At 38.5% G+C, this 23,503-nt stretch overlaps 2 protein-coding genes across 4 annotated transcripts; one reads left to right on the top strand and one right to left on the bottom strand.

The window, feature by feature from the left end:
• Positions 1-1,224: 1,224 nt before the first annotated feature.
• On the bottom strand, positions 1,225-11,444 carry LOC144088736 (phosphoribosyl pyrophosphate synthase-associated protein 1). 2 transcript variants are annotated; one of them, XM_077619360.1, is made up of 11 exons: positions 11,039-11,444; positions 10,375-10,427; positions 9,969-10,035; positions 9,691-9,863; positions 9,059-9,174; positions 8,912-8,967; positions 7,948-8,093; positions 6,901-6,942; positions 5,076-5,146; positions 2,866-3,012; positions 1,225-1,691 (listed from the first exon to the last, which is right to left on the bottom strand). In XM_077619360.1, the coding sequence occupies exons 1-11, from the start codon at positions 11,119-11,121 to the stop codon at positions 1,533-1,535; spliced, it is 1,113 nt and encodes a 370-aa protein (XP_077475486.1). In that variant the 5' UTR covers positions 11,122-11,444; the 3' UTR covers positions 1,225-1,532. The 2 variants fall into 2 exon arrangements, with proteins under 2 accessions (XP_077475486.1, XP_077475487.1); XM_077619361.1 differs by lacking the exon at positions 6,901-6,942.
• A 4,798-nt stretch (positions 11,445-16,242) lies between these two features.
• LOC144089113 (cytoglobin-1-like) lies at positions 16,243-23,185 on the top strand. 2 transcript variants are annotated; one of them, XM_077619989.1, is made up of 4 exons: positions 16,243-16,368; positions 16,494-16,636; positions 20,296-20,527; positions 22,485-23,185. In XM_077619989.1, exons 2-4 carry the CDS (start codon positions 16,494-16,496, stop codon positions 22,647-22,649), a joined length of 540 nt encoding a protein of 179 aa, XP_077476115.1. In that variant the 5' UTR covers positions 16,243-16,368; the 3' UTR covers positions 22,650-23,185. The 2 variants fall into 2 exon arrangements, with proteins under 2 accessions (XP_077476115.1, XP_077476116.1); XM_077619990.1 differs by lacking the exons at positions 16,243-16,368; positions 16,494-16,636 and adding an exon at positions 19,492-19,849.
• The last annotated feature ends 318 nt before the right edge of the window (positions 23,186-23,503 follow it).

Below are 23,503 nucleotides of genomic sequence, written 5' to 3'. Positions count from 1 at the left end.
GTCGACCAAACGTCCGGTCGACCAAACGTCCGGTCGACCAAACGTCCGGTCGACCAAACGTCCGGTCGACCAAACGTCCGGTCGACCAAACGTCCGGTCGACCAAACGTCCGGTCGACCAAACGTCCGGTCGACCAAACGTCCGGTCGACCAAACGTCCGGTCGACCAAACGTCCGGTCGACCAAACGTCCGGTCGACCAAACGTCCGGTCGACCAAACGTCCGGTCGACCAAACGTCCGGTCGACCAAACGTCCGGTCGACCAAACGTCCGGTCGACCAAACGTCCGGTCGACCAAACGTCCGGTCGACCAAACGTCCGGTCGACCAAACGTCCGGTCGACCAAACGTCCGGTCGACCAAACGTCCGGTCGACCAAACGTCCGGTCGACCAAACGTCCGGTCGACCAAACGTCCGGGGACCAAACGTCCAGGGACCAAACGTCCAGAGACCAAACGTCTTTTGACGAAACGTCCGGTCACGATGTGTCACAGATCTGTTCAGTTGCATGGATTAAATTTGTGTGAATCTAGCACAGCATGGTCTCCTAGGTAAAAATCAACACATCCACAACAGAGGGTGAGGTTCTTCTTCCCTGCAAATACTTTTTGTTTCGGGCGTAAACAGCAGTTTCTCCTAACACCTCACTCAGCATAACCTACCTGACCAGAACTGGATAAAAATTGGTTTAAAATTGCTCAAAATTTGGTGGTGATGAGCAGGAATTTGGGTGGCTGGAAACCACATGACCCCGTAGTAAATGCAAACAAATCACAGTGTAATCCAGGAAGTACGACAAATGCCAGCAAGAGAGGAGGCAAAACTAAAAAAAGAAATAAGAATACACATCTCACTATTTCTCGATTATTCTTTGTTTGATGAAATATTAATTTGCCCTATGTCTATTAACTATATAAATACATATATATGAAGATTTGAGGAATGATACCCTTACCTAACCCTGACCCCAACCCTTAATCGACGAAATCTCACAGCATTTAAGCGACCCGTGTTTACATTCAAAGACAGTGCTCTTAAAAAGTCTGTTTTTGAAAAACCATGTTAAAGATTATGTGAAAGAAGGTTCGATTATCTTTCCCATCACCCATCCGAGATATGTTCTTCTTTCAAGTCTCCAATGACTGTCACAGTTTCAGGCTTGCTATTTTCGATCAGCTGCAATAAATTGTGAAAACAGTTCTAAAATAAAAAGTCAAGCGTCAACTGCGGGATTCGAACAAAGGATTTATTTTTTTTACTACTACCGCTCCAGGGCAACAGCCTAACCATTATTCTATGGAGAGGCATGCATTGCTTTATGCCGGTGGGCGTGGATGACTTTTTTTCTATAAATGAGGGGGGACATACGTAGAATGTTTTCCAGACAGAGGGGGCAAAATATTAAATAATAGAGGCAATGCATAAAATGGTGTTTTTCTTTTTTCCACAGTAGTATGTTTGAAGTCATGGCGAAACCCAGAAAAAGCGCACCTTCTTTTAATCACAGCCAGACCCACCTTACAGGTTCGCATACTAGTCATCTACTGCAATGTTGCGGAACAAGTAAGCCATGGATTCTCCATTGTGGATACGCCGGATGGCCTCTGCCAAGATCATACTGACGTCCACAGTCTTGATTTTTGGACACTGGAGCTTCTGCACTTCGTGTGGGACAGTGTTGGTCACCACCACCTCAAACACAAAGAAAAGCTCAATTCAAATGCAATATTAACATAAACTTACTGTGAAATTCCACTACATTTGCAAGCCAGTTCTGTTGATCTGATTCTAATCTGGCGAGTATTGCGAATACTTTTGTTGTTGTTTACTTTTTTCAATTTCGACTGAAAAGACAAACTACTGACACTTCTAAAAATTGGGAAGTTAAAATATTAATGGGGTGAAAAAAAACCACTCATTTCTGAATGTGAGAGCTTTATATATTATATGGAGTGATTATGCAGTGCAAAATATTTCAACCCTCCACTTCTAAATAATTTATGAGCAGGACGTACAGATAATGAAAACTCAAAATTCAGTATGTCAGAAAAAATGTATTTTAGAAGTTAATATCGGAGAAATGTGGTGCCACACCCAAAGCTGCAAAATAACTCAAAACAGATGGTTACGTTATTTGAGTCTCTCACCAGTGGCCACATGTGGTCTTAATATAACAACAAACCCAGACGCTAACAGCTAGCCAAAGCAAAGAATTTCAATTTAAAATATTATATATATATATATATATATATATATATATATATATATATATATATATATATATATATATATATATATATATATATATATATATATATATATATATATATTCAAATTGTAGCCAGTAAGCCACGTTTTAATGAGAACGTACGTGACTTTTTTGTAAAGTAAAACAAATTGTTTTGCAACCATTATAAAAATCATACAAAAACCAACTTATCTTTCATTCATTCAATCATTTTCTGAACCGCTTATCCTCACAAGAGTTGCAAGGGGGGCTGGAGCCCATCCCAGCTGACTTCAGCCCAGAACCGGGGATGACCCTCACGTGTTGGCCAGCCAATCGCAGGGCACAAGGAGACAGACGACCATTCACGCTCACACTCATACCCAGGGGCAATTTAGAATGTTCAACCAGCCTACATGCATGTTTTTGGAATGCAGGAGGAAACCGGAGTACCCAAAGAAAACCCACACAAACATGCAAACTCCACAAAAGAGGACCGACCTGGGATCGAACCCCAGGACCTCATAACTGTGAGGCCGACGCACTAACCACCTAACCACTCACTCATTTGTCGTATTCCTGTTTTTTTAGATCCTCATATTGTAGGCCCACAATAATAAGGAGTTCAGGGGTCCTTACCTCATCAATGGCTGACTCTTCTATGAGACGTGGAGCATCAGCTGACAGCAATCCGTGTGTGGCCATGATGTATATTTTATAAGCACCTCTTTCTTTCAGGATCTCAGCGGCTGCCACAAAATCTCCTACATCATCTATGATGTCATCCTGAAAAAGAAATGGAGCAGTCAGTCAATAATTTGTGATTCTTGAGGCTAAGAGCCTCCAAAAAATCATGTTTCTGTTGTTGCCTAGTAGAATTTTATACAGAATATTAAAGGCATATTTTGAATGAGGTAGAACATTCTGATAATGGAATGCTATCTAGAATTGGAAGTGCCTATGTTAAAAATAAAAAGGGAGCACATTCCATGGATTTAAGTGGTGATTTTATTTGTTAAATAAAACTAATGGATGAAAATTGATTCTAACTCAAAGCTGGCTGGACATGTGTGGAGAAAGAAGGACCACACCTTGTACTGAACCTTTTTGGGAAGTTGACTGCTTTTTCACTGACCACACCCAATCATGATTACATCCAGATGTCCAAACTCAACCATGGTGATAGCAATGTAATGTCGGGGTTAGTTTTGCATCTCCAGGACCCACATGCCTTGTGCTATGATTGATGGAAAGACTAATTTTACGCTCTGCTAAAATTCCTTCAGAAGACTGACTACAGTTCGTGACCTCACGGTCAGTAATTCTTGGCTTCTGCAGCAGGAAAAACAAAACACACAAAATCTCGAAGGCTTTGGGGAAAAAAAAAACATCATGTAGATTGTAGCACAAGGGTGTCAGACTCGGGTTGGTTCGCGGGCCGCATTTACTGGATCAAAAGCCCTGAATATTCCGTTTTTATAGATCTAAAAAAAGTGTTTGAGCTTTTTTCTTAGTAAGGGAAAATCTCTTTTAATCATTATGTTCCATATTAAAGTGGAAAACAAAAAATATTTTTATATATTTTTAGATTTTACAAAATGATTTTTGAACTAAAAACACAAAGAAAAACATGGATGAAAAATTGCAATTATTGATTTAAAAGGGGAAAAATCAGGAAATATAATAGAAGTCTATATCTATCATTTTAATTTGATCCTAAAACAGAAAGTCGGCACTCATGATTTACTTTCCCGGGCCACACAAAATGATGTAGCGGGCCAGATTTGACCCCCGGGCCGCCACTTTGACACCTGTGATGTAGCACATTCAAACTCCGAACTTGAATGCAATTGTAATACTGCAGTATGACTTTCTGCTAAAGTTTGAAAACTATCCGGTGTTCCTGAATAAAACCCTGCAGGTGTAGACAGAAATATCTGCACAGAGGTGAGAAAGACTTGTCGATAATAGAAATTATGTTGCTGTTTATAGTAGCTCAACACATTTTTAGATTTAAGAAATGATTGCCTTTTCAGACAAACCCTGGTAGCTATAAATTGATCTACTTCTCAAAGTTACTCTTCCATAAAAATCTATTTCATCCACTGTTTTATGCAGAAATTTGGTCAGAATGAGTCTCTGACCTAGAGGTAGTTGAAATTTTTGCAACTATGTGGGTTGTTAAAAGATTGCAATCACCTTAGAAACTAAGAAGATAGCTCATTTTCAGGTTTAATATATATGACAAATCATACAATCTCGACTGCCAAATAATTTGAAAAATCTAAACTGTGTTATCGTAAGTTATCTTGCCAAACTCAGTAGAAAGTCATAAAACCATCAAAAATAAATCATAAAAATTGATTAACTGGGATATCAAAAAAATGAAAATCTCTTTAACTTGCCTTTTTGTGTTTACCCTGTCTGGAAAATATACACATTATGACAATTAAAAAACAGGTGGAGGATTTGGGGTTGCTTTGAATGGTGGGGCAAAGAATACAATATTTTTTACTCAAATTTTAAATCAACAAAATGTTTCCCATTGAATTATTTAGAGGAAAAAATGAGGGGTTAAACCAAATTACAATCATAGTAAATACAGACAACAACAAGAATACGGCACAACTGGCATCCTTAACCTGTTTGGTAACTAATAATAATAAAATGTACTCCCCTGAACCCTTTGATTCCATATTTGGTATACTTTAAAACAAGCTATTTACAAAAATGTGTAAAGATTTATGCAGAAGGAAAAAAAAGATACCCTCAAAAAATCAGAGCAGCAGATAATCAAACAAATCCCCTGATGGGATACAATCAACAAAAACAGTGTAGAAATCTCTTACCACGATTATGGCAATTCTTCCCCCCACATCTCCAACAACAGTAATGGGAGGTTTCTCCTTGGCCATCATTACTGCAAAGCAAATGACTTTGTGTTACGACATTAGAGATTTTGTATTTCACCTTGTTAAAAGTCACTCAGTAGATTGGGTAAAATGGGTTGAGAAAATGGTTTGCATTTTACAGTCAATTAGCCTGCCAAATTCCTTCTTAATAATAAACCAATAATACATTGGTAACATGAAGCTGCCTTGATTTCAAACTGGCAATAGAAAGTTACAAATGAAAAAGAATTCCCCCCATTCTACCCCACCTACGCCCTAGGTTTATCTGAAATGCCAAAACATCCAGCACATGCCATGCAAAAAAACCAAGAGAATTTTCAGCCCAGGATACCCAATCAGAAGGCAGTGTCTGAAGTGCCCATAGCAGGCATATGACAGGAGTGTGCATATGTACAACTATGCACCAGAGAAACCTATTTAACACTGAACAACAGTGTATGAAAACCACTGCAAAGGGATTCTTCATTCACGCTTGCCAATCTTATTGGGTCATTCATCAGCCCAACATCACTGCTTCCAGTAAATATGTGCATACATGCACGCAATAATCACAATGTTACGCAAATGGCAATCAAATCTTAATAAAAGCATTGTGTGTATTTCAAAGTATCATCTCAGGTTGGTTTGGCCCAATTTGAAATAATTCTAGCCTACATTAATAACAAAGCAAACTAAATATAATCGCATTCACTTCATCCTAATTTGTCGGTCAAGTTCGTTTACCACAATTATAATAACCATATTACTACAACAGTAAAAGGTGATAAATACCAAACAGAATTCTTTTTGTCTGCCAATTACAGCTGCATTGCGAGAATTGTGCCATGTAAATGCTTTTTATTAATTCAAAGGTTGAGGAAACAATCAGCCAGCCAAGCCAATTGTAAGTGGGGAAGTATCAGGAAGAAGAGAAAGGAGGCGCATGCCCATTGTAAAACTACTGAATACTGCAAGGCACACAGCATCAGTCAGTCAGTCACATAAACACCTTTAAGTAAAACCACTGATAGCCATGTTAGCAGTAAACACACTCCGGTGAAATTCTTGACGACTTGTCGAGACACTTAGAAACATGAGATGTCTAATCTTGAAATTGCTTGAAATGGTATAACAGTATTTGTGTAAACATACAAATGCAGACACTCCAACAAAACTCTGAGCTAATAAATAGAGTTTGAAGCTCTTAATTGAATTATATAACACATGTCAAGCAAATAAATTTGGGGTAATTCCTGTTCCTGCAAGAACACATTTGAAATTAGAAAAGCATGCTTCATTGGTCTCATCACATGCAGTCGAGAAGAGCAAAATGTTAATCAGATGTTCAAAAAGAGCAGGTGTAACCAGGATGCAACATGTGCTGATTGGCAAGATGAGTCCAGACTCCAGATATTTAGATAGATTAATAAGAATACAAAGAGATATTTGGCATGGTTCTGGTTTGATTTATAGAAAATAAAATCAGAACGCTACAAAACAAAGAAGATTTGGTCCATCTTGCAGAAGAGTCTGGAATATTAAATGAGGTGCAATATTTTTTCCACTATTTCTATCGAACTAAAAAGTGCCATGTATATGTAGATATATAAAAGGAAATGCCTTTCTTTTGCTGTTTAAAATTTGGAGTTTCCCTGCACCAGTGGCTGGTTCTTGAATCCAGACTATTTTCCCAAGACTTGACAAACCCTTTGTAGGCACATGCACTAACTGAGGAACCATTTGAAAAGGAACAATCTGATGTAGGTCAGGTTTACGCTCGTACTTGGAAGCTCAATGCCAGGGAACGGAGCTTGTTGTTTGCCTGCTATTGCCAACAAATAAACACCACATTAAACACGAACGCACAAGTAATTCACAAACACATGATGCCAAGACTTGGAAAATCCTCTTTCAGAATATTGATTCATTAATAGTTTGGATTTGTCGAGTCCATTTTTTTTTCTCTCTCATCAATTTAATGGATTTTGGCAAGTGTGGCTCTGAGGAGGATTTTTAAAGTCAATGGTAAGAATAAAAACATACATAAAAATAGAAACATTTCTATTAAATAAAGAGGATGTGGGATATAACTGTTTTGGAGTCATTTGCCAATGACACATTCTCATTAGATATAGTTTGTTGTTGTTGTTGGTTAGCTAGGAAAAGCCCAATATAAAAATTAATGTATACTACTATATGGTTAACTATAAATAAAAACGGAATCATACATGGTTGTGAATGCATAGTCCATGCAGCCACCTCAATTCATTGTCCATGCAATCAATTAAGTGCTTAGTATGACACTGAGCATGCCTAAATTATAAACATATATAGACTCTATCCAAAATCAAGGAGGCTAAAAATATTACCAGTAAGTGAAATATGGTAAGATTATTGAAGTTTTCTGCATAATCGATATTTAGCATTAAGGTCCTGTATAAAATCAAGTTTCCAGGTTTGATATACAGAAATTACTTTAAAACTGCTAACAGTAGACAGCGTAAAATATATACATTTAATTGCTATGTTGTATAAGATAGCTGAAAGTTACAACGCGATAAGTAATGGAATATTTTGGGAATCAAGGCATGCAAAAAGAACAATGGCATGAGTAAAAAAAAATTTAAAAAACAGCCTCAAACCAAATTAAATCTGTTTTTGATTCACGTATGACAAATGAGTAGAAGGCTGTGATAAGTGTCAGTTTGTAATATCCCATTTCCACTAGAGGAAATAAAATGGTGCTATTTGGGTTCATCCAACCTACAAAGTCAAGGAAGAATTATTGAAACAACAACTAAGGTCAGCAATTATAAAACAGCTCTCTTACAAGGCAGCTCTAATCCCGTGTGTCCTGTGGTGTTGCGCACGCACGGCGGTGAATGCCTTCCGTCAGCCATGTCAGACTCAGAACACTGAGCCTCACCATGAATCACTGCCAGACCCAAGCGCAAGCGCTCTGCATAGGATTGAGCTCTAGAAAAATGAATGAAAAGACAGATCACTCTTTAACGTACATACTAGTTGCATGTTTTTGCAGACACAAAAGTACTAGTACACAACAATTTGAATGTCTTAGAGCACAGGTGTCAAAGTGGCAGCCGGGGGGCAAAATCTGGCCCGCCGCATCATTTTGTGTGGCCCGGGAAAGTAAATCATGAGTGCCGATTTTCTGTTTTACGATCAAATTAAAATGAAGATTATAGATGTATATTATATTTACTGAGTTTCCCCCTTTTAAATCAATAATTTAAATTATTTTAATCCATTTTTTCTGTGTTTTTAGTTTAAAAATCATTTTGTAAAATCTAAAAATATATAAAAATATTTTCTGTTTTCCACTTTAATATGGAACATAATGATTAAGAGATTTTCTCTTACTAAGAAAAAAAGCTAAAATAAACATTGTTTTAGATCTATAAAAAAACTGAATATTCAGGACTTTTGATCCTGTTCTTTTAATCCATTTATGAAAAAAAATCTAAATATTAGATCTAAAATGGTCCGGCCCACATGAAATCGAGTTGACGTTAAAGCGCCCCGCGAACCAACCCGAGTCTGACACCCTTGTCTTAGAGTATGTACATTTATTTCATTTATGATTAATAATAAGTAACACACATTGCTATTCATAATGGATTGCATGTACTAGATTTTTTTTAATTAAATGGATTAATGGAAATATACAAAATGTCTAAAAAGTCACTATGATCATTTATGTCATTATTTATTTAAATAGATTTGAACACACAGACATCATTTCTGCTCAAGGTTTTGTTTTCCCATGTTTATACCTCTTAGCTGCTGCTGGAGATTTGGCCACAATGATGGCGTTCCTGTAATCAGGAATCTATGGGCATAAGAGAAAAAAAAACATCTCAGATAATCAAACTAGCTAAATTATTCTGTTGCCATCATGTTTATTTTAGTGGAATTATCACCTCCTCCTGGATGTACTGGATCAGGAATGGGGATGCCCTCAAATTATCCACAGGAAAAGAAAAGAAACCCTGGATCTCTTTCTGATGCAAATCCATGGTGATGATGTGTGCTAGCCCTTTATAGTAAAATACAACATTGTGAATTCTTTATGTTCTAACAATAAATGCATCTTGGACTGGCAGTGCTCGACACTATAATATGAATATGAATAGCTGTCTTGCAGGTTTATCTCACTAGCAGAGACGTTGTCATGTCTAGTCATGGTGACCAAAATATTGCTCCCACTCTTATCACGAGGGATTTATCCTTGATAAACTGACAAACAATTCACTTTAAGTCCACTGATTGTAGGCCTATATTAAGTATATTCATCCTTGCCCAGGTCACAGGTGTATTGGAGCCTATCCCAGTCAGCTATTAGTGAGAGGCACCCTGACTGGTCGCCACCCAATCAAATTGCCCATATAGTATTAACATAACAACCATTCATACTACCCATGTTGTGTATTCAACCAACCTTGATTCATTGAATAGAAACCACATAAAACATGTTTTTTACACATGCAATTAATGGGTCAATTGACATGATTTCTTTATAAATGAATAATATCATTAAAATAAAGAACTTTACCTGCTTTAGCCAACATAGACGCTAACAGCTTGCATACTATGGAGCCCCTCTTCCTCATCTTGCATTGTTTGCTGTAAGGAAAGTATGGAATAACGCCAATGATGTTTTTTGCACAGGAGGTCTTGAGGGCGTAGGCCATGACCAGCAGCTCCATGATTGCAGTGTTGACATCTCTGTTTGGAGTAAAATGAGAATATCATAACAAATCAACTGAACTTTAATAACAGAATATTAAGTATTCAATTATTGCTGCAGTGTGCAGATGTCTCCACACTCACCTTGGAATGGTCTGGATGATGAAGATGGTTTGCCCACGTACAGACTCTTTTACATCCACTCTTGTTTCTGTGGACAAAACAATTGTTAAGAATATAAAAATAGAGTAAACAAATAGTGTATGATGTTACAATTATTTGACATTAAATAAAGTAGTGCTTTCACAAATCAACCAGGGGTTTTAAATTTAAAATGTACTTGCAAAATACAAATTATTTGGCCAAATTTGAGGAAAAAAACAATTTATTATACAGGATTATTATTCATAACCAGAAATCAAATTCATTATAATATCACAGTCTACTCTAAGGTAATCTGTTGAAACTCCATTTGGAACATTTAGATGCATGTTTTGAATTTATTTTTGTAAAAGAATTAAATCAAATGAAAATAAATGTTAGATGTTACCACTATTGGACTCTTGAAAGACAACCGACTTTCCCAGCTCAACTCCAAGTCGCCTGAAGAGCAAAAGCAAAATCATACTCATCATTCATATTGCAAACACAAAGTGGAATTTAAAAAAAAAACTACGTATTTTGTAAATCATGCAATAACAACCATTATGAGTGTGCATATTGTTTTAGAACTAGTAGTATGGAATGAATAAAAATAATTTGACAGGTTAGCAAAACATGGAGACAAATAACTGTACTCGATTAGTTAGTTCGATGATTAAAGTAGGCTGATGAATTCTGACATTATTCCTACTCCGGGAAGCCCGGCGGATGAGCTCATCGGTCTCACAGTGGGGGACCTGGGTTCAAATCCAGGTCGGTCCACCTGTGCGTTGTTTGCATGTTCTCCCCAGCCTTTGTGGGTTTTCTCTGGGTACTCTGGTTTCCTCCCACATTCCAAAGACATGCATGGTAGGCTGATTGGACACTCTAAATTGCCCCTAGGTTTGCGTGTAAGTGTGAATGGTTGTTTGTCTCCTTGTGCCCTGCGATTGGCTTGCCACCAATTCAGGGTGTCCCCTGCCTCTGGCCCGAAGTTAGGTGAGATAGGATCCAGCACCCCCCGCGACCCTAGTGAGGATAAATCGGTTCAAAAAATGAGATGAGATTCTTACTCCGTTATCTTTTTCGCCAGCTCTGTACATGCGACAGATGAGTTTGCCGAGAAAACACGATAGCCACTTTTTGCGACGTTCATTGCTGTTGTTGAAGATCTGATCTTTGCAAAGGATTTAGGTTGAAATCTCCGCTTATTTTTCAGTTTCTTTCCGTGGACGTTAGCTTCCGTGGTCGCTGCTCGCGGGTTAGCCTGCTAGCTTCAACCGCGACAAACACAAATACCGACTTCAAATTGTTAAAACACGTCCAAGGAATGTCAGTGATGGCGCCGAAACGCTGTGTGTCATTTAAATTTTTTCTTGGACGTGATTTGCCGTTCCAACCTGACTATCGGGTAGTGTGTTTGCTTGTCAAGCAGAAGCCGACATTTATTCCTACGGGATCCTCTTTGGGTCAAATTTTACGGCTTCGCGATGGTTTGTTTCACTGGCTCACTAAGCGTCAGAGTCGTGATTTTGCGAATTCCAGCACTATTAATTCATTCATTCTTTGCTGCGCTTATCCTCCAAAGGGTCGTGGGGGTGCTGGAGCCTATCACTGCTAACTATGGGTATGCAAGCCCGAGGAGAACATGTAAACTCCATACTGTGAGGACCCACCTAGGATTGAACAATCGACTTCATAACTCTGAGACTGATACAGTCACCACTCTCTACCAGACTACTGTTGTATTTCTCATCTCATCTCATTTTCCAAACCGCTTTATCCTCATTAGGGTCGCGGGGGGTGCTGGAGCCTATCCCAGCCGGGGACATCCTGAATTGGTGGCCAGCTGATCGCAGGAGACAAACAACCATTCACGCTCACACTCATACCTACAGGCAATTTAAAGTGTCCAATCAGCCTACCATACATGTTTTTGGAATGTGGGAGGAAACCGGCGTACCCGGAGGAAACCGGAGTACCCGGAGGAAACTGGAATACCCGGAGGAAACCCGCATAGACCCGGGCAGAACATGCAAACTCCACACAGGTGGACTGACCTGGATTTGAACCCAGGACGCCAGAGCTGTGAAGCCGACGCACTAACCACTCACTCCACCGGGCCCCCCACTGTTTATATCAGTTAAATAATATTTTGGGTACCAAATATCTGGTAACCTATCTTTATTGGCCATTGAGTTTGAGTTTGATTTATTTAATAAGGGACTCCACATATTAATGAACATATCTATATATTCATGTTAATGAACATACGTATATGTAAAAATGTAAGATTGTAGCCGAGGGCTAATTTCCATCTTTTGTCCCTTGTGTAGGTTGAAGGTAAACGATGACACATGCTAGACACACACGTTGTACAGTTTTAGACAGCATTGTGATCGCAATTTTGTTCGTCTAATAGCCAAGCTTTAAAATGATCGGCAAGGTGCTTTCGCTAAATGCACTCCTTTTGAAGGGAACTACACAGTCACCTCTAGAGCCAGCCGTTTTTGATGTGTTGGAATTTTTTGTACAGAATCTTGAAGTGGAGGAGGAGTGTTGTGTTGGAAGATTTTGTAAACTAAGGTTTGATATAATACCTCCAAACTCCTGCTGCCAAGAAAGCATATGTTGATTTATGTACAAAACCAATAGCAAAACACAATAAATCAAGCTGAGGCTATAAAACTGTACCAAGTACTGGACCACCTGAAAAATAATAACCAGCAAAAGTTATTTCCGGAAAAAAAAACTGTGTGGGGATTCTTTGCTCTGCTTGTAGGTAACTTTTTCTCAATTCCCATTGCAATTGATGGAGATTGCTGAATCTTGAAGTATTTATCTTTGGAGTGAGGATATAGCCATCATTTGAATTGTCTGAAATCCACTAATCGTAACGCTAACCCTAAACCCATACACAAGATCTAAACCTCAATCCAACCAAAAGCCCAACCCTGACTCTAACCTTTAATAGATAGTGTGTAAAATATGGTCACAACGGTTGGCATTGCAAAAAAAGAAACTGACATGTGAACTAAAACAGTAACTGAAAACAATACAAATGGTATGAGTATACTTTGGTAGACCGTATTGTGTATTGCCACATGGCACATCATGCAAGAAGGAGCATTCTTGAAAATGTCAAGGTCTCTTGCACAGATAAGATTTTTAATACAGAAACTGATGAAGTTTTTATGAGGGGGTTCACTCATTTTTAATTTGATGATGTAAGTGCGTGTCTGTGCCAAATAGGGGTGGCATTTGATTTTAGATGAGTTTTTGTTAATTTTGTGGACAGGCCCAAGCATGCACTTTGTAAAGAAGACTGGGCGCGCCAGTAAAAGGGGAGATCGCTTCTATTTTCTTTGCGTTCACTTTACGATGAAGTTAGAAATACAGTATTTACAAATGTATTTTATAAACGCAGCCTTTGTTGGAACAAATTTAAAGTGTGTTTGGGGTTACTGAGTAGTTATAAGCTATATGCATTAAACATATGGTGGCCCAGACCTTCCAGTGTGGAGTTTGCATGTTCTCCCTGGGCTTGTGTGGGTTTTCTCCAGGTATCCCAGTTTACACTTTAAACTTATAGACTTTTTATAAATGGATTAAAATAACTGGATTAAAAGCCCTGAATATTCAGTTTTTTATAGATCTAAAACAATGTTTATTTTAGCTTTTTTATATATATATATTTTAAATTTTACAAAATGATTTTTGAACTAAAAACACCAAAAAAGGATTAAAAAATTACAATTATTGATTTAAAAGGGGGAGAATCAGGAAATGTAATATACATCTATACTCTTCATTTTAATTTGATCCCAAAACAGAAAGTCGGCACTCATGATTTACCTTCTCGGGCCACATAAAATGATGCGGTGGGCCAGATTTGGCCCCCGGGCCGCCACTTTGACACATATGCTCTGAATTGACCGTTAGTATTAGTGTGTGCCCTGCAATTGGCTGGAAACTACTTCAGGGTGTCCCCCGCTTGGTGCTCAGAGCTGGCTAGGGTAGGCTTCAGCGACCTTTGTGAAAAAAAATGAATGCATAAAACACATTTTTTTGCATTTATTCATGATCTTATTTAATCTTAATTTCAGGCATTTTTAAGCCTTCACCTTAAATCATCAAAACTGTGTGTGATACCTGTTTGACAGCCATATCTCTGTCAATTATTTGCAACACTGTACATAATTTATTTTTGTTGTTGTTGCACAGCTTGTTATTAAACTTGTTAATTTGTAAAGCAAATTCACAATAAAGGCATAATAATAACTAGCGGTTTTGTTGTTGCTTTGTCTGTGATCACTGTGGGCTGTTGTCCTTTGCAAGCAGCAGTGGGGGGCAGTGTGGATGCCTGCCAAGGAAATCATCCAGACCAGAACTGCTGCTGGTGTTGTACCACTTGCGCTGAGGGATAGAGATGGTGTTTTGCTCAAGAGCATCTTAACTATAGTAGCAAGCAGATTGGGATCTCTCTCTCCAGCAAAAAAAAAAATTCCAGTTCCAAAGCCCAAATTGCTTCTAATTAGCGACACTGAATTGCTTCAATCTTTTTGATTTTCCATCGTAAAGGAAACATTCATTCATTTTCTGAACCGCTTTATCCTCACTAGGGTCGCGGGGGTGCTGGAACCTATCCCAGCTGACTTTGGGCCACAGACCAGGGACACCCTGAATCGGTGGCCAGCCAATCGCAGAAGTAAACATTAAATTTAGGCATTTCCTATTAATATTATCTTGTTTGGGTATAACATAAATGTAATTTATATCACTGACTATTTAACAAAATGTTATTTGGTGATCAAATGACAAGCACACAATCTTGGGTTGCAAAAAAATCAACTGGTGCAAGCCCCAAACCGTGTGCGGTCGATTGGTCGCCAGTCTTTTGGTCGCCGTCTTTTGATCGCTGGTCTTTTGGTCGCGGTCTTTTGGTCGCCCGGACCGCGACAACGGGCGACCAAAAGACCGGCGACCAAAAGACCGGTGACCAAAAGACCGACGACCAAAAGACCGGCGACAAAACAAGGTAAAACAACACGGTCTATGCATCAATAAAAGCCAACAATGGCCATGAGCAGTTTCACTGAGCCGACGTGTGAGTGTATAAGTTTGTATGTACATGCGTTGTCCCTTTAAGAAGCTACGTCAGTCAGGGTCTTAACAAGTTCTCCAACAAAAAACAATAAAAGTCCGGGAAATTTGGAGCTTTTCTTTAGCCTAATAATTAACAGGCCATTAAGTATGACTAAATAGTAATTCGCAGTTTGTATTTAGGGAATTTGAGTAACGATTTAAATGGTAATTATCACTTACCTTCCGGGCGACCAAAAGACCGGCGACCAAAAGCTCGGCGACCAAAAGACCGGCGACCAATCGACCGCCGACCAATCGACCAGCGACCAATCGACCAGCGACCAATCGACCGTGTACCGCCACAAACAATGTTGAAAAAACCCTGTTTTTTCAATGGCAGTGGGACATACGTTTACTGTGCATTCAGTGTTGCTTATTTTTCTTTAGTTTTTTTTAAGCGGCTTGATCATTAATGAGCCACTTGTCAATGTTTAACCAGTGTACATTGTTCACACCTACTGCATACACATTATATCTCCAAAGTAAAGCCGGCGAATTATGAACTCAACACTTGTTTCTCTCAACAGGTGGCCTTGGAGTAATTTTTGACTGATTGCTTTTCTTTCCAACAATGAAATGTGAGTGACAAAAAAACTAACATATGCCACTTCCCTTGGAAAGCCTTTGACATTGGCTCATAGTAAGACTGAATACTATACATTTCAAAAAGTACATCAAGGGCCGTGTAGGGAGGGCTTGAGGGAATAAAAATACTGAAGCCAGGCTGTGACGTCGTAGCCTGTAAGAAAAAAAAATCCAAATGAATGAGAGTCTGTCCTATTTCTCACTGACGTCATTCTGTTGAATTTACACCCATTTGTGTGTTTATACATTTAAGTTGGTCAAGGTTCATGGGGAAATGAAAATGATCAGGGGTTAAGCTCCAAAACAGTCAAGAGTGGGCATATTGGAGGAACAGTTCACAGCATGTATCTATGATTTGTCAGGTTTTAATCTCACATTATACCCCTGCCCTTGGATTATTTTTCCAAACTTCTATCTCATCATGTTTTCATCAACAGCACTTATAAAAAAAAAAAAAAGTGAGGTGGAAAGGAAGCAGGGAGGAGAGGGAGTGTGTGAAAGAGGGAGTACAGAAGCTCCTCCTCATTCGCTGCGTGTGTTTCTTGTGTTTTTACCAGCCTGGTGTTCAGTCACACAATCGCTCAGATGAGATTCAGTGCTGAAGTGTGCTGAACCAACAAAAGAGAAGCAGCTTTGTTCTGCTCTCACACATAAATCGAAGATACGAAAAAAGGTAAAATTAGACCTTGAGGGAAGAAGGGTGGGCGGTGTACATATATTGTTATTTATCTTGGGAGCGAGAGACTGATCTTCGTCCCGTCTTTTGCATGTGGTTAAACTGATGAACTATGTTCCTAGATGGAGAGGATGCAGGGCGAGGGAGAGGTGGATCACCTGGAACGACCAAGCCCACTGACTGACAAGGAAAGGGTGATCCTACAAGACTCTTGGGCAAAGGTTTATCAGAACTGTGATGATGTTGGAGTGGCCATACTCATCAGGTATTGACTTTTACTCTCTTGTGTTTGTGTTGTTTACACCATCCAATAACGATAAAGGAAACTATTCACTATGTTGAGGTAGATCAACGAGATTTATTACATTTTCAATAAACCACTGAAAGCTGAGATGATTATTTGTGAGCATATTAAACAACTATGTAACACGTAATTGTAAGTTTGTATATAAAGTATTTTTTTACCTCTAATCTAACATAAATGTACTTTTCTATTGATGATACACTTACAGAAGTCTTTGCAGATATCGAACATTAATTGTGGCTGGAGGTGAACTTGTGGGGTCTTTTTCATGATGGATGAAAGAGCGCAGACAGTTAGAATTTTGTTTAACAGTCTCACTTTCCTTCTTGAATATAATCTTATTCAACAAATAGTCAAGGCAAAGGGATAAACAATGATCCATCAGTCAGAGACCTTTGGCTCTCAAAAGGCTCCCTCCCTTGGAACAGGTCATGTTTTGAATGCCAGGGTTGCTAGACTCTCTTACAAGAAATCATGCCTTCAGACCCTTTTTTCGATGATGGGACTGGTGTCTTTCCAGTCAGCATAATTGAAATGTTAAGCCACCATGTAAACAGCTATACGATCCAAGTGTGGTAACCATGCAATCTGCTATGGTTTATTCTTGAGGGTTTCACAGCTGTCATTATTGTCTTCCCGTTGTGCAAATGGAATCAGCAACAGATGTTTTGCAGACTTGTCAGTATTTTTTTTATTTGACGATTCTGACAGAATTTATTGTGTGAGCCTAAATATTTTCATACCTGCGGTATGAAAAAACTTAAAGCAATATCAGATGGAATGCTTATAAAGTAACTCCTCTCCATCTATGTATCACTAACAGATGGGTGCATTTTTTGGGTCCACATGGGAACTTTCCTGAAATATAAAAACATTCGCTGTAACCTTTACTGAGTACATTATGTTATACAATTCACATTTAGATCAAAATCTATTTTAGAGGTTATAATTGCTTAATGTACACTGTTGTGGTAGTATTGTGCATTTTGTAAAACTGCACTGCATCATACTAGGGGATGTTTTGATAGTTTACTTGCTGTATTATGCCACATAGTAGGACAAAGCATTACAAGAATGGAAGTTAATAATAAAGAGTATTTTTATAATCAGATGTTCACGATATTAGGATTGGATTGTATATAATGTACCAATGTAAAAAGTGTCTAATTCCCAAATGGTAGGTACTGTCTAGTTTTATATAAAATACTGTATATGTTTTTCCACTTCTAATGTGTATTACTTCCTGCAATCTTCAGGAATTCCAAGAATGAATCTCAATCGATAAATTCCCTGCTTTGCGCTGAGAGGCCTTTTTCATCAAACCTCAGAATAAACTTTTAAACTGCCTGTACGCTCTTGAAACGCACGGGTTGCAGATACCATCTAAAAGAACAGACCATGACACAGCCTGAAAATTAAAAAAAAAACTTTCTCTGAATTCAGCTCTTGGGTTCATCTCGAAGAATAGATAAGGAAGGATTAAGACCCCAATGGCCATATAAAATTCTAATGAGGCTATTTATATGCAATCACAGGTGGTGCAATTTCAAGCGCGAAAGATTAAACATCATGGTCCTTCATTAGCTTCAGAGAGTCAAATTGGAGTACTTACAGAGTCCTTCCATCTACAAGCTGAACATCTACCCCCCACTCTTTTCTGGAATTTCAATTCATGAAGCAAATTCTTAACGAAGGTGTTTACTGTTTCAAAATTAATTAGTATTTTTTTCTTATAGCTGGAGGGGTAAATGGAAGAGGGCATAAGGGTTACATTCCCAAATGAGTTGGTAGTGGGGGAGCTTTTATGTACCCTTTTCTGACTCTTCATGTACTCGAGAGTGTTACAGAGGTTGAATTAAAAGGAATGAAAGGTCAAAATAAAAAATAAATATTTGAGGCTAATTAAAAAAAAAATTATTTGAAAGCCATCACATTTTATAAAACAAATCTATCAATTTCAGCAGGGGCCTAAATAAAGTATTGATGCATTTTTTCAACAAAATGGCCTGTTTAAAAACATCCACCTTTCTATTTGGTTTTTATATTGTTTTTCCTCAGTTGGCTTGCAGTTAAACTGGTTCCTATACAATATATAGCTTGAGGGCAGGCAAACAAGTCAACACACATTGAGGCCAAAAGAAATTGACCCAGAATACCTTACCCGTAAATGATTGAGTAGGGCTTGTGATAGAATGTCATCATGCACTTACTACATATGTTACGTCAACGGGAGACGTCGAGGCGAGGTAGGAGGGGTTAGGACCCAGTCGCGGGGAAGCAGGTGAGGACGAGGCAAATTGTCCTCATAACAGAAACTTAAATAACTTAGGAGGGACCTAACAAAACAACAAGGACTTGTGGAACGAAACACGAAACCAAACCAGACTAGGGAAAACAAGTGGAATCGAGGAGTAAGGTAGTGTGGCTGCATGGTAAGGGAATTTACGCAGACGATCCGACAATGACACTAAACTCAGTGGGGTTTAAATACACAAATCAGAGACTAATTACGAATCACGCCCAGCTGCGCGAACATAACGGCATGGCAGGAGGGACAAATGAGAGTGGGAAAAACAATAGCAGGCTGCTCCTGACAACATATTCAAAAGTTAAAATTCTACTAACAATATCTTTTCCACCTGCAAGTATTACGCTAATGTTGTGTGAGGTTTGCTTTCAATTTCCCATATGCCAGAAAACCCCCCGCCTCCTTGTTAGGGTTGTTAAGCCAGTGGAAGTGTGGTTAGCACGTCAACCTGAAAGTTCCAGGATCCTAAATTCAATCCCCAGTGGTTTCCGGCCTTCCTGTGTGGAGTTTGCATGTTCTTCCCGTGCTTGCGTAGGTTTTCCCTTAGTACTCCGGTTTCCTCCCACATGCCAAAAACATGCGTGTTGGGCTGGTTGAACACTGTGAATTGCCTCTAGGCCTGCAATTGATTGGCAGCCAATTCAAGATCTTCCCCACCTGCTTCCAGTAGTCAGCTGGCATAGGCTCCATTACCCCCCGCGTCCCTTGTGTGTCCGGAGCAGCTCGTTTGTCCCTCCTGGCTTGCCGTTAGGTTCGAGCAGCTGTGAGTGATTCATGATTACTTCCGGATGTGTGTATTTAAACTCAACTGAATTGGTATTCATTGTCGGATCGTACTGCGTGAGACTGCATACATCGCTGCAAAGGTACTGTTCTCCATGCTCTGGTTTGTTTCATTTTGGATGTACAAGTCCTTATTATTTTGTAAGGCTTCCTGAGTTATTAAAGTTATTATCATGAGCACAGTTCACCTCGTCCCCTCCTGCTTCCCTGCTACTGGGTCCAAATACCGCCGATCGCACCACGACGTCTCGGCGCGATCGTAACATTGTGAGGATAAGCGGTACGGAAAATGAATAAATCAAAACTGCATTCTGCATTTGAAATATACGCATAACTATATACAATTTATAGATGTACATTTGTCAATAACAATACACCAAAAAGTTGTAGTTATGCCACTTTTAGATGTATTGTAAGTGTATTCTAGTATTCAGTAAAAAAAAGCTGGTACAGGTGCAAATGAAAGTAATTAAAGGATTTCTGCACGCTAAGGCTGAAATCTCCCGTTTGTCTGTTTTTTCCTTGACAGACTGTTTGTTAACTTCCCCTCTTCCAAGCAATACTTCAGCAATTTTAAGAACATAGAACGCCCAGAGGAATTGGAAAAGAGTGCCCAGCTAAGGAATCATGCCCGAAGAGTTATGAACAGCATCAATACATTGGTGGAGAACCTAGAGAACACAGACAAGGTGGCCTCAGTGTTGAAAATGCTCGGCAAAGGCCATGCCCTACGACACAAAGTGGAGCCCATATACTTCAAGGTAATGGAATACATTTCCTCAGCAAACTTTTACTGTAAATCTTATTGTATTGATTAATTGACTACGATTGACATCCTCTTATATTCTCGTTATTTGGTGAAGTTTCAGATAATCATAGAAAAACCAAGCTATTTACGTGAGAGGTGGCCTTTTTAAGATAAGATACTGCCTTATATTTGCAATTTTAAACTGAAATTTGCTTATTTGAATAAATAATATTGGAAGATGACGGGAGGGACCAGGAAACTTGAAGTACTAATTGGCTGCCATTGCAATTTGCATTTTGATGTTCCCGACTTTGCAAACTGAAAATAGTTCACAGTTACCACCTTTGTGGATTATTTGATATTTGTAATCACAAATCTTTAAATGTGAAAAATCTGTGAAATATTAAATGTCAACCAAATGCACTGCCATTTAGATGTCATTTTAAAACTATAAGTAACACAATATTAATTATAATCGGCAATATATTTGATTTAAACACAATCAGTATTGGTATTAACAATGATTTTAATCATTATCAATTATGATCGTTGTTATACACTTAAACATGTTACTCCTCTGCACAAGGCACGTTGCTAACTTACTTACTAACCTACTTACTTACTTACTTGTTATCCTTAACTATTGATTTTGCATTCCATTATGCCAAGATGCTGACATGGTTTGTCTCCTTACTCATGGAAAAACTAACGGACTAGGACACGTGTCAAAGTGGCGGCCCGGGGGCCAAATCTGGCCCGCCGCATCATTTTGTCTGGCCCGGGAAAGTAAATCATGAGTGCCGACTTTATGTTTTAGGATCAAATTAAAATGAAGAGTATAGATGTATATTACATTTTCAGTTTTTCCCCCTTTTAAATCAATAATTGTAATTTTTTAATCAATTTTTCTGTGTTTTTAGTTCAAAAATCATTTTGTAAAATCTAAAAATATTTTTTAAAAAGCTAAAATAAACATTGTTTTAGATCTATAAAAAGTGAATATTCAGGGCTTTTAATCCAGTTCTTTTAATCCATTTATTTTAAAAAATCTAAAATGGTCCGGCCCATATGAAATCGAGTTGACTTTAACGCGGCCCGTGAACTAACCCGAGTCTGACACCCTTGCTCTAATATATGACACGACAAAGGGGCTTTCAGAGGTAAATCATCTTGCAAATCGAGCACCGGAGTTGGGCACCCCTTACTTAGACTATTGTCGCAAGATCACTGTGTGGAGTTACCATGTTTTCCATGGGCTTGTGTGGGTTTTATCCAGGTACTCTGGTTTCCTACCACATCCCAAAACATGCAAATTTGGCTGGTTGAAGACTCCAAATTGCCCATACGTGTGAGTGTAAGCGTGAATGGTTGTCCGCCACCTGGTAAACCAATCAGGGTGTCCCCCACGTGGTGCTCATTGTTAGCTGGGATATGCTCCAGCATCCCCTGCAACCCTTTTGAGGATAAACAGCTCAGAAAAAGAATGAATAAATATTGCTATAAGCATGTTATCACAAAACAAAGGAAAAACACAAAAAGCCGAAGAAAACACTAACCCAAATAGTCACAGTTTAGAATCCTAACATGTAAGTAATATATTATATACTACACTCTTGTATTTAGACCTCATTTAGTTAAAAGCATCATTCGTAGACAGGTTTTCATTAAAATGATGTCTAGTAAGATTTGATGATGTCTTGCCTGGACAGCAAGATTAAAATATTCTGGCTTGGTGTGAATGAATAAAATACTTTGATCATTAAATATCATTTGACTTTCAGAGCATTAGATTTTTTCAAATTCATTAATTTATTCATTTTCTGAACCGCTTATCCTAGCGATGGCCAGAACCTAAGCACTCGGCCACCGGGCCGCCATTTTTTTATATTCATGAGCTAAAATGTATGAATATGTAAGGGTGTATGTGTCTTTTTTTTTTTAATCTTAAAAATTTCATGTGTGGCTGTCAGATCCTAGGAGGCGTTATCCTGGAGGTTTTGGGGGAAGAGTTTCCAGAGGTTGTGACAGCAGAGGTGGCGGAAGCGTGGACTAAACTCTTGGCTACACTCTACTTCGGCATTACAACCACCTATGATGAAGTGGGTTGGTCAAAGCTATCAACTGCAACCGGATAAAGTTGCAACTTATTGAAGGAAGCAGACCTATAGACATCTGACAGTGTGTCCTCATGGCTAAATGAATAAACTTAAATTATGTATCTTCACAGAACCTGACGTATATCAAAAACACTGTCTCATTTTATCTGTTTTTGGCTGTGGATACAGTTCATATGGTGTACACATGATCTAAACCAATATGAATCACTACTGTTATCTTTGTCTTCCCAAGCTGCATTCATCAGATTGGATTAGACTAAAAGAACGGAATTTATAAATAAATAAATACGGAACTGTTGTCAAGGAGAAATTGTAACAAAGGACAAGAGGACACATTTAATGCAAAGAATGTGCCTTGTAACAGATGTGTATAGTACTTTCAGAAAACTGCCATGAAAATGTCATGAGATATTTCACTGGTCTCCATTCACCTGTGTTCACCATGCAAGTCTGAGAATAATGATATTTTTACAATAATGATTGTAGATTTTCTCATTGTGACACACCTTTGTATTCATATTTACCAATGTTTTCAAATAAAAATGAGAAAAGGCTATATGGCTCATATGAGATTATACGGCTGATCTGTATAGTTACCCATTTCATGTCCTATTTAAATGATACTATTTTTTACGCAGCATTAGTGCAAGTAAAACATTGTAGATTGTTGATACACAGTTGACCTTTGAGCTCTACTATTCCAATCAGTTGTTAAATTCTAGTAGAGTATTTAGACCAAAGATACATTGTATGTACATGCTGTTTGTTTGTTTGTTTGTTTGTTTGTTTGTTTGTTTTGTTTTGTTTTTAACAAAAACCCTAGACTGGTTCGTGTGCGGTCGATTGGTTGCCGGTCTTTTGGTCGCCGTCTT

The sequence above is a fragment of the Stigmatopora argus genome, chromosome 14 (assembly GCF_051989625.1).
Source record: "Stigmatopora argus isolate UIUO_Sarg chromosome 14, RoL_Sarg_1.0, whole genome shotgun sequence".
Classification (NCBI taxonomy): Eukaryota; Metazoa; Chordata; class Actinopteri; order Syngnathiformes; family Syngnathidae; genus Stigmatopora; species Stigmatopora argus.
The sequence above is the reverse complement of the archived record's forward strand: the minus strand, read 5'-3'. Positions and strand labels throughout refer to the sequence as shown.

Bases quoted from the DNA above. Each gene is read 5' to 3' on its own strand.
- LOC144088736 (XM_077619360.1), bottom strand. From the start codon at position 11,121: ATGAACGTCGCAAAAAGTGGCTATCGTGTTTTCTCGGCAAACTCATCT. The intron at 6,943-7,947 runs GTAAGAGAGCTG...TGTTGGCAATAG, and splicing joins CACGGGATTAGAGCTGCCTT to CAGGCAAACAACAAGCTCCG. The intron at 5,147-6,900 runs GTACGAGCGTAA...TTTGCTTTGCAG, and splicing joins CCCTGGCATTGAGCTTCCAA to TAATGATGGCCAAGGAGAAA.
- LOC144089113 (XM_077619989.1), top strand. From the start codon at position 16,494: ATGGAGAGGATGCAGGGCGAGGGAGAGGTGGATCACCTGGAACGACCA. The intron at 16,637-20,295 runs GTATTGACTTTT...TTTCCTTGACAG, and splicing joins GGAGTGGCCATACTCATCAG to ACTGTTTGTTAACTTCCCCT. The intron at 20,528-22,484 runs GTAATGGAATAC...TGTGGCTGTCAG, and splicing joins TGGAGCCCATATACTTCAAG to ATCCTAGGAGGCGTTATCCT.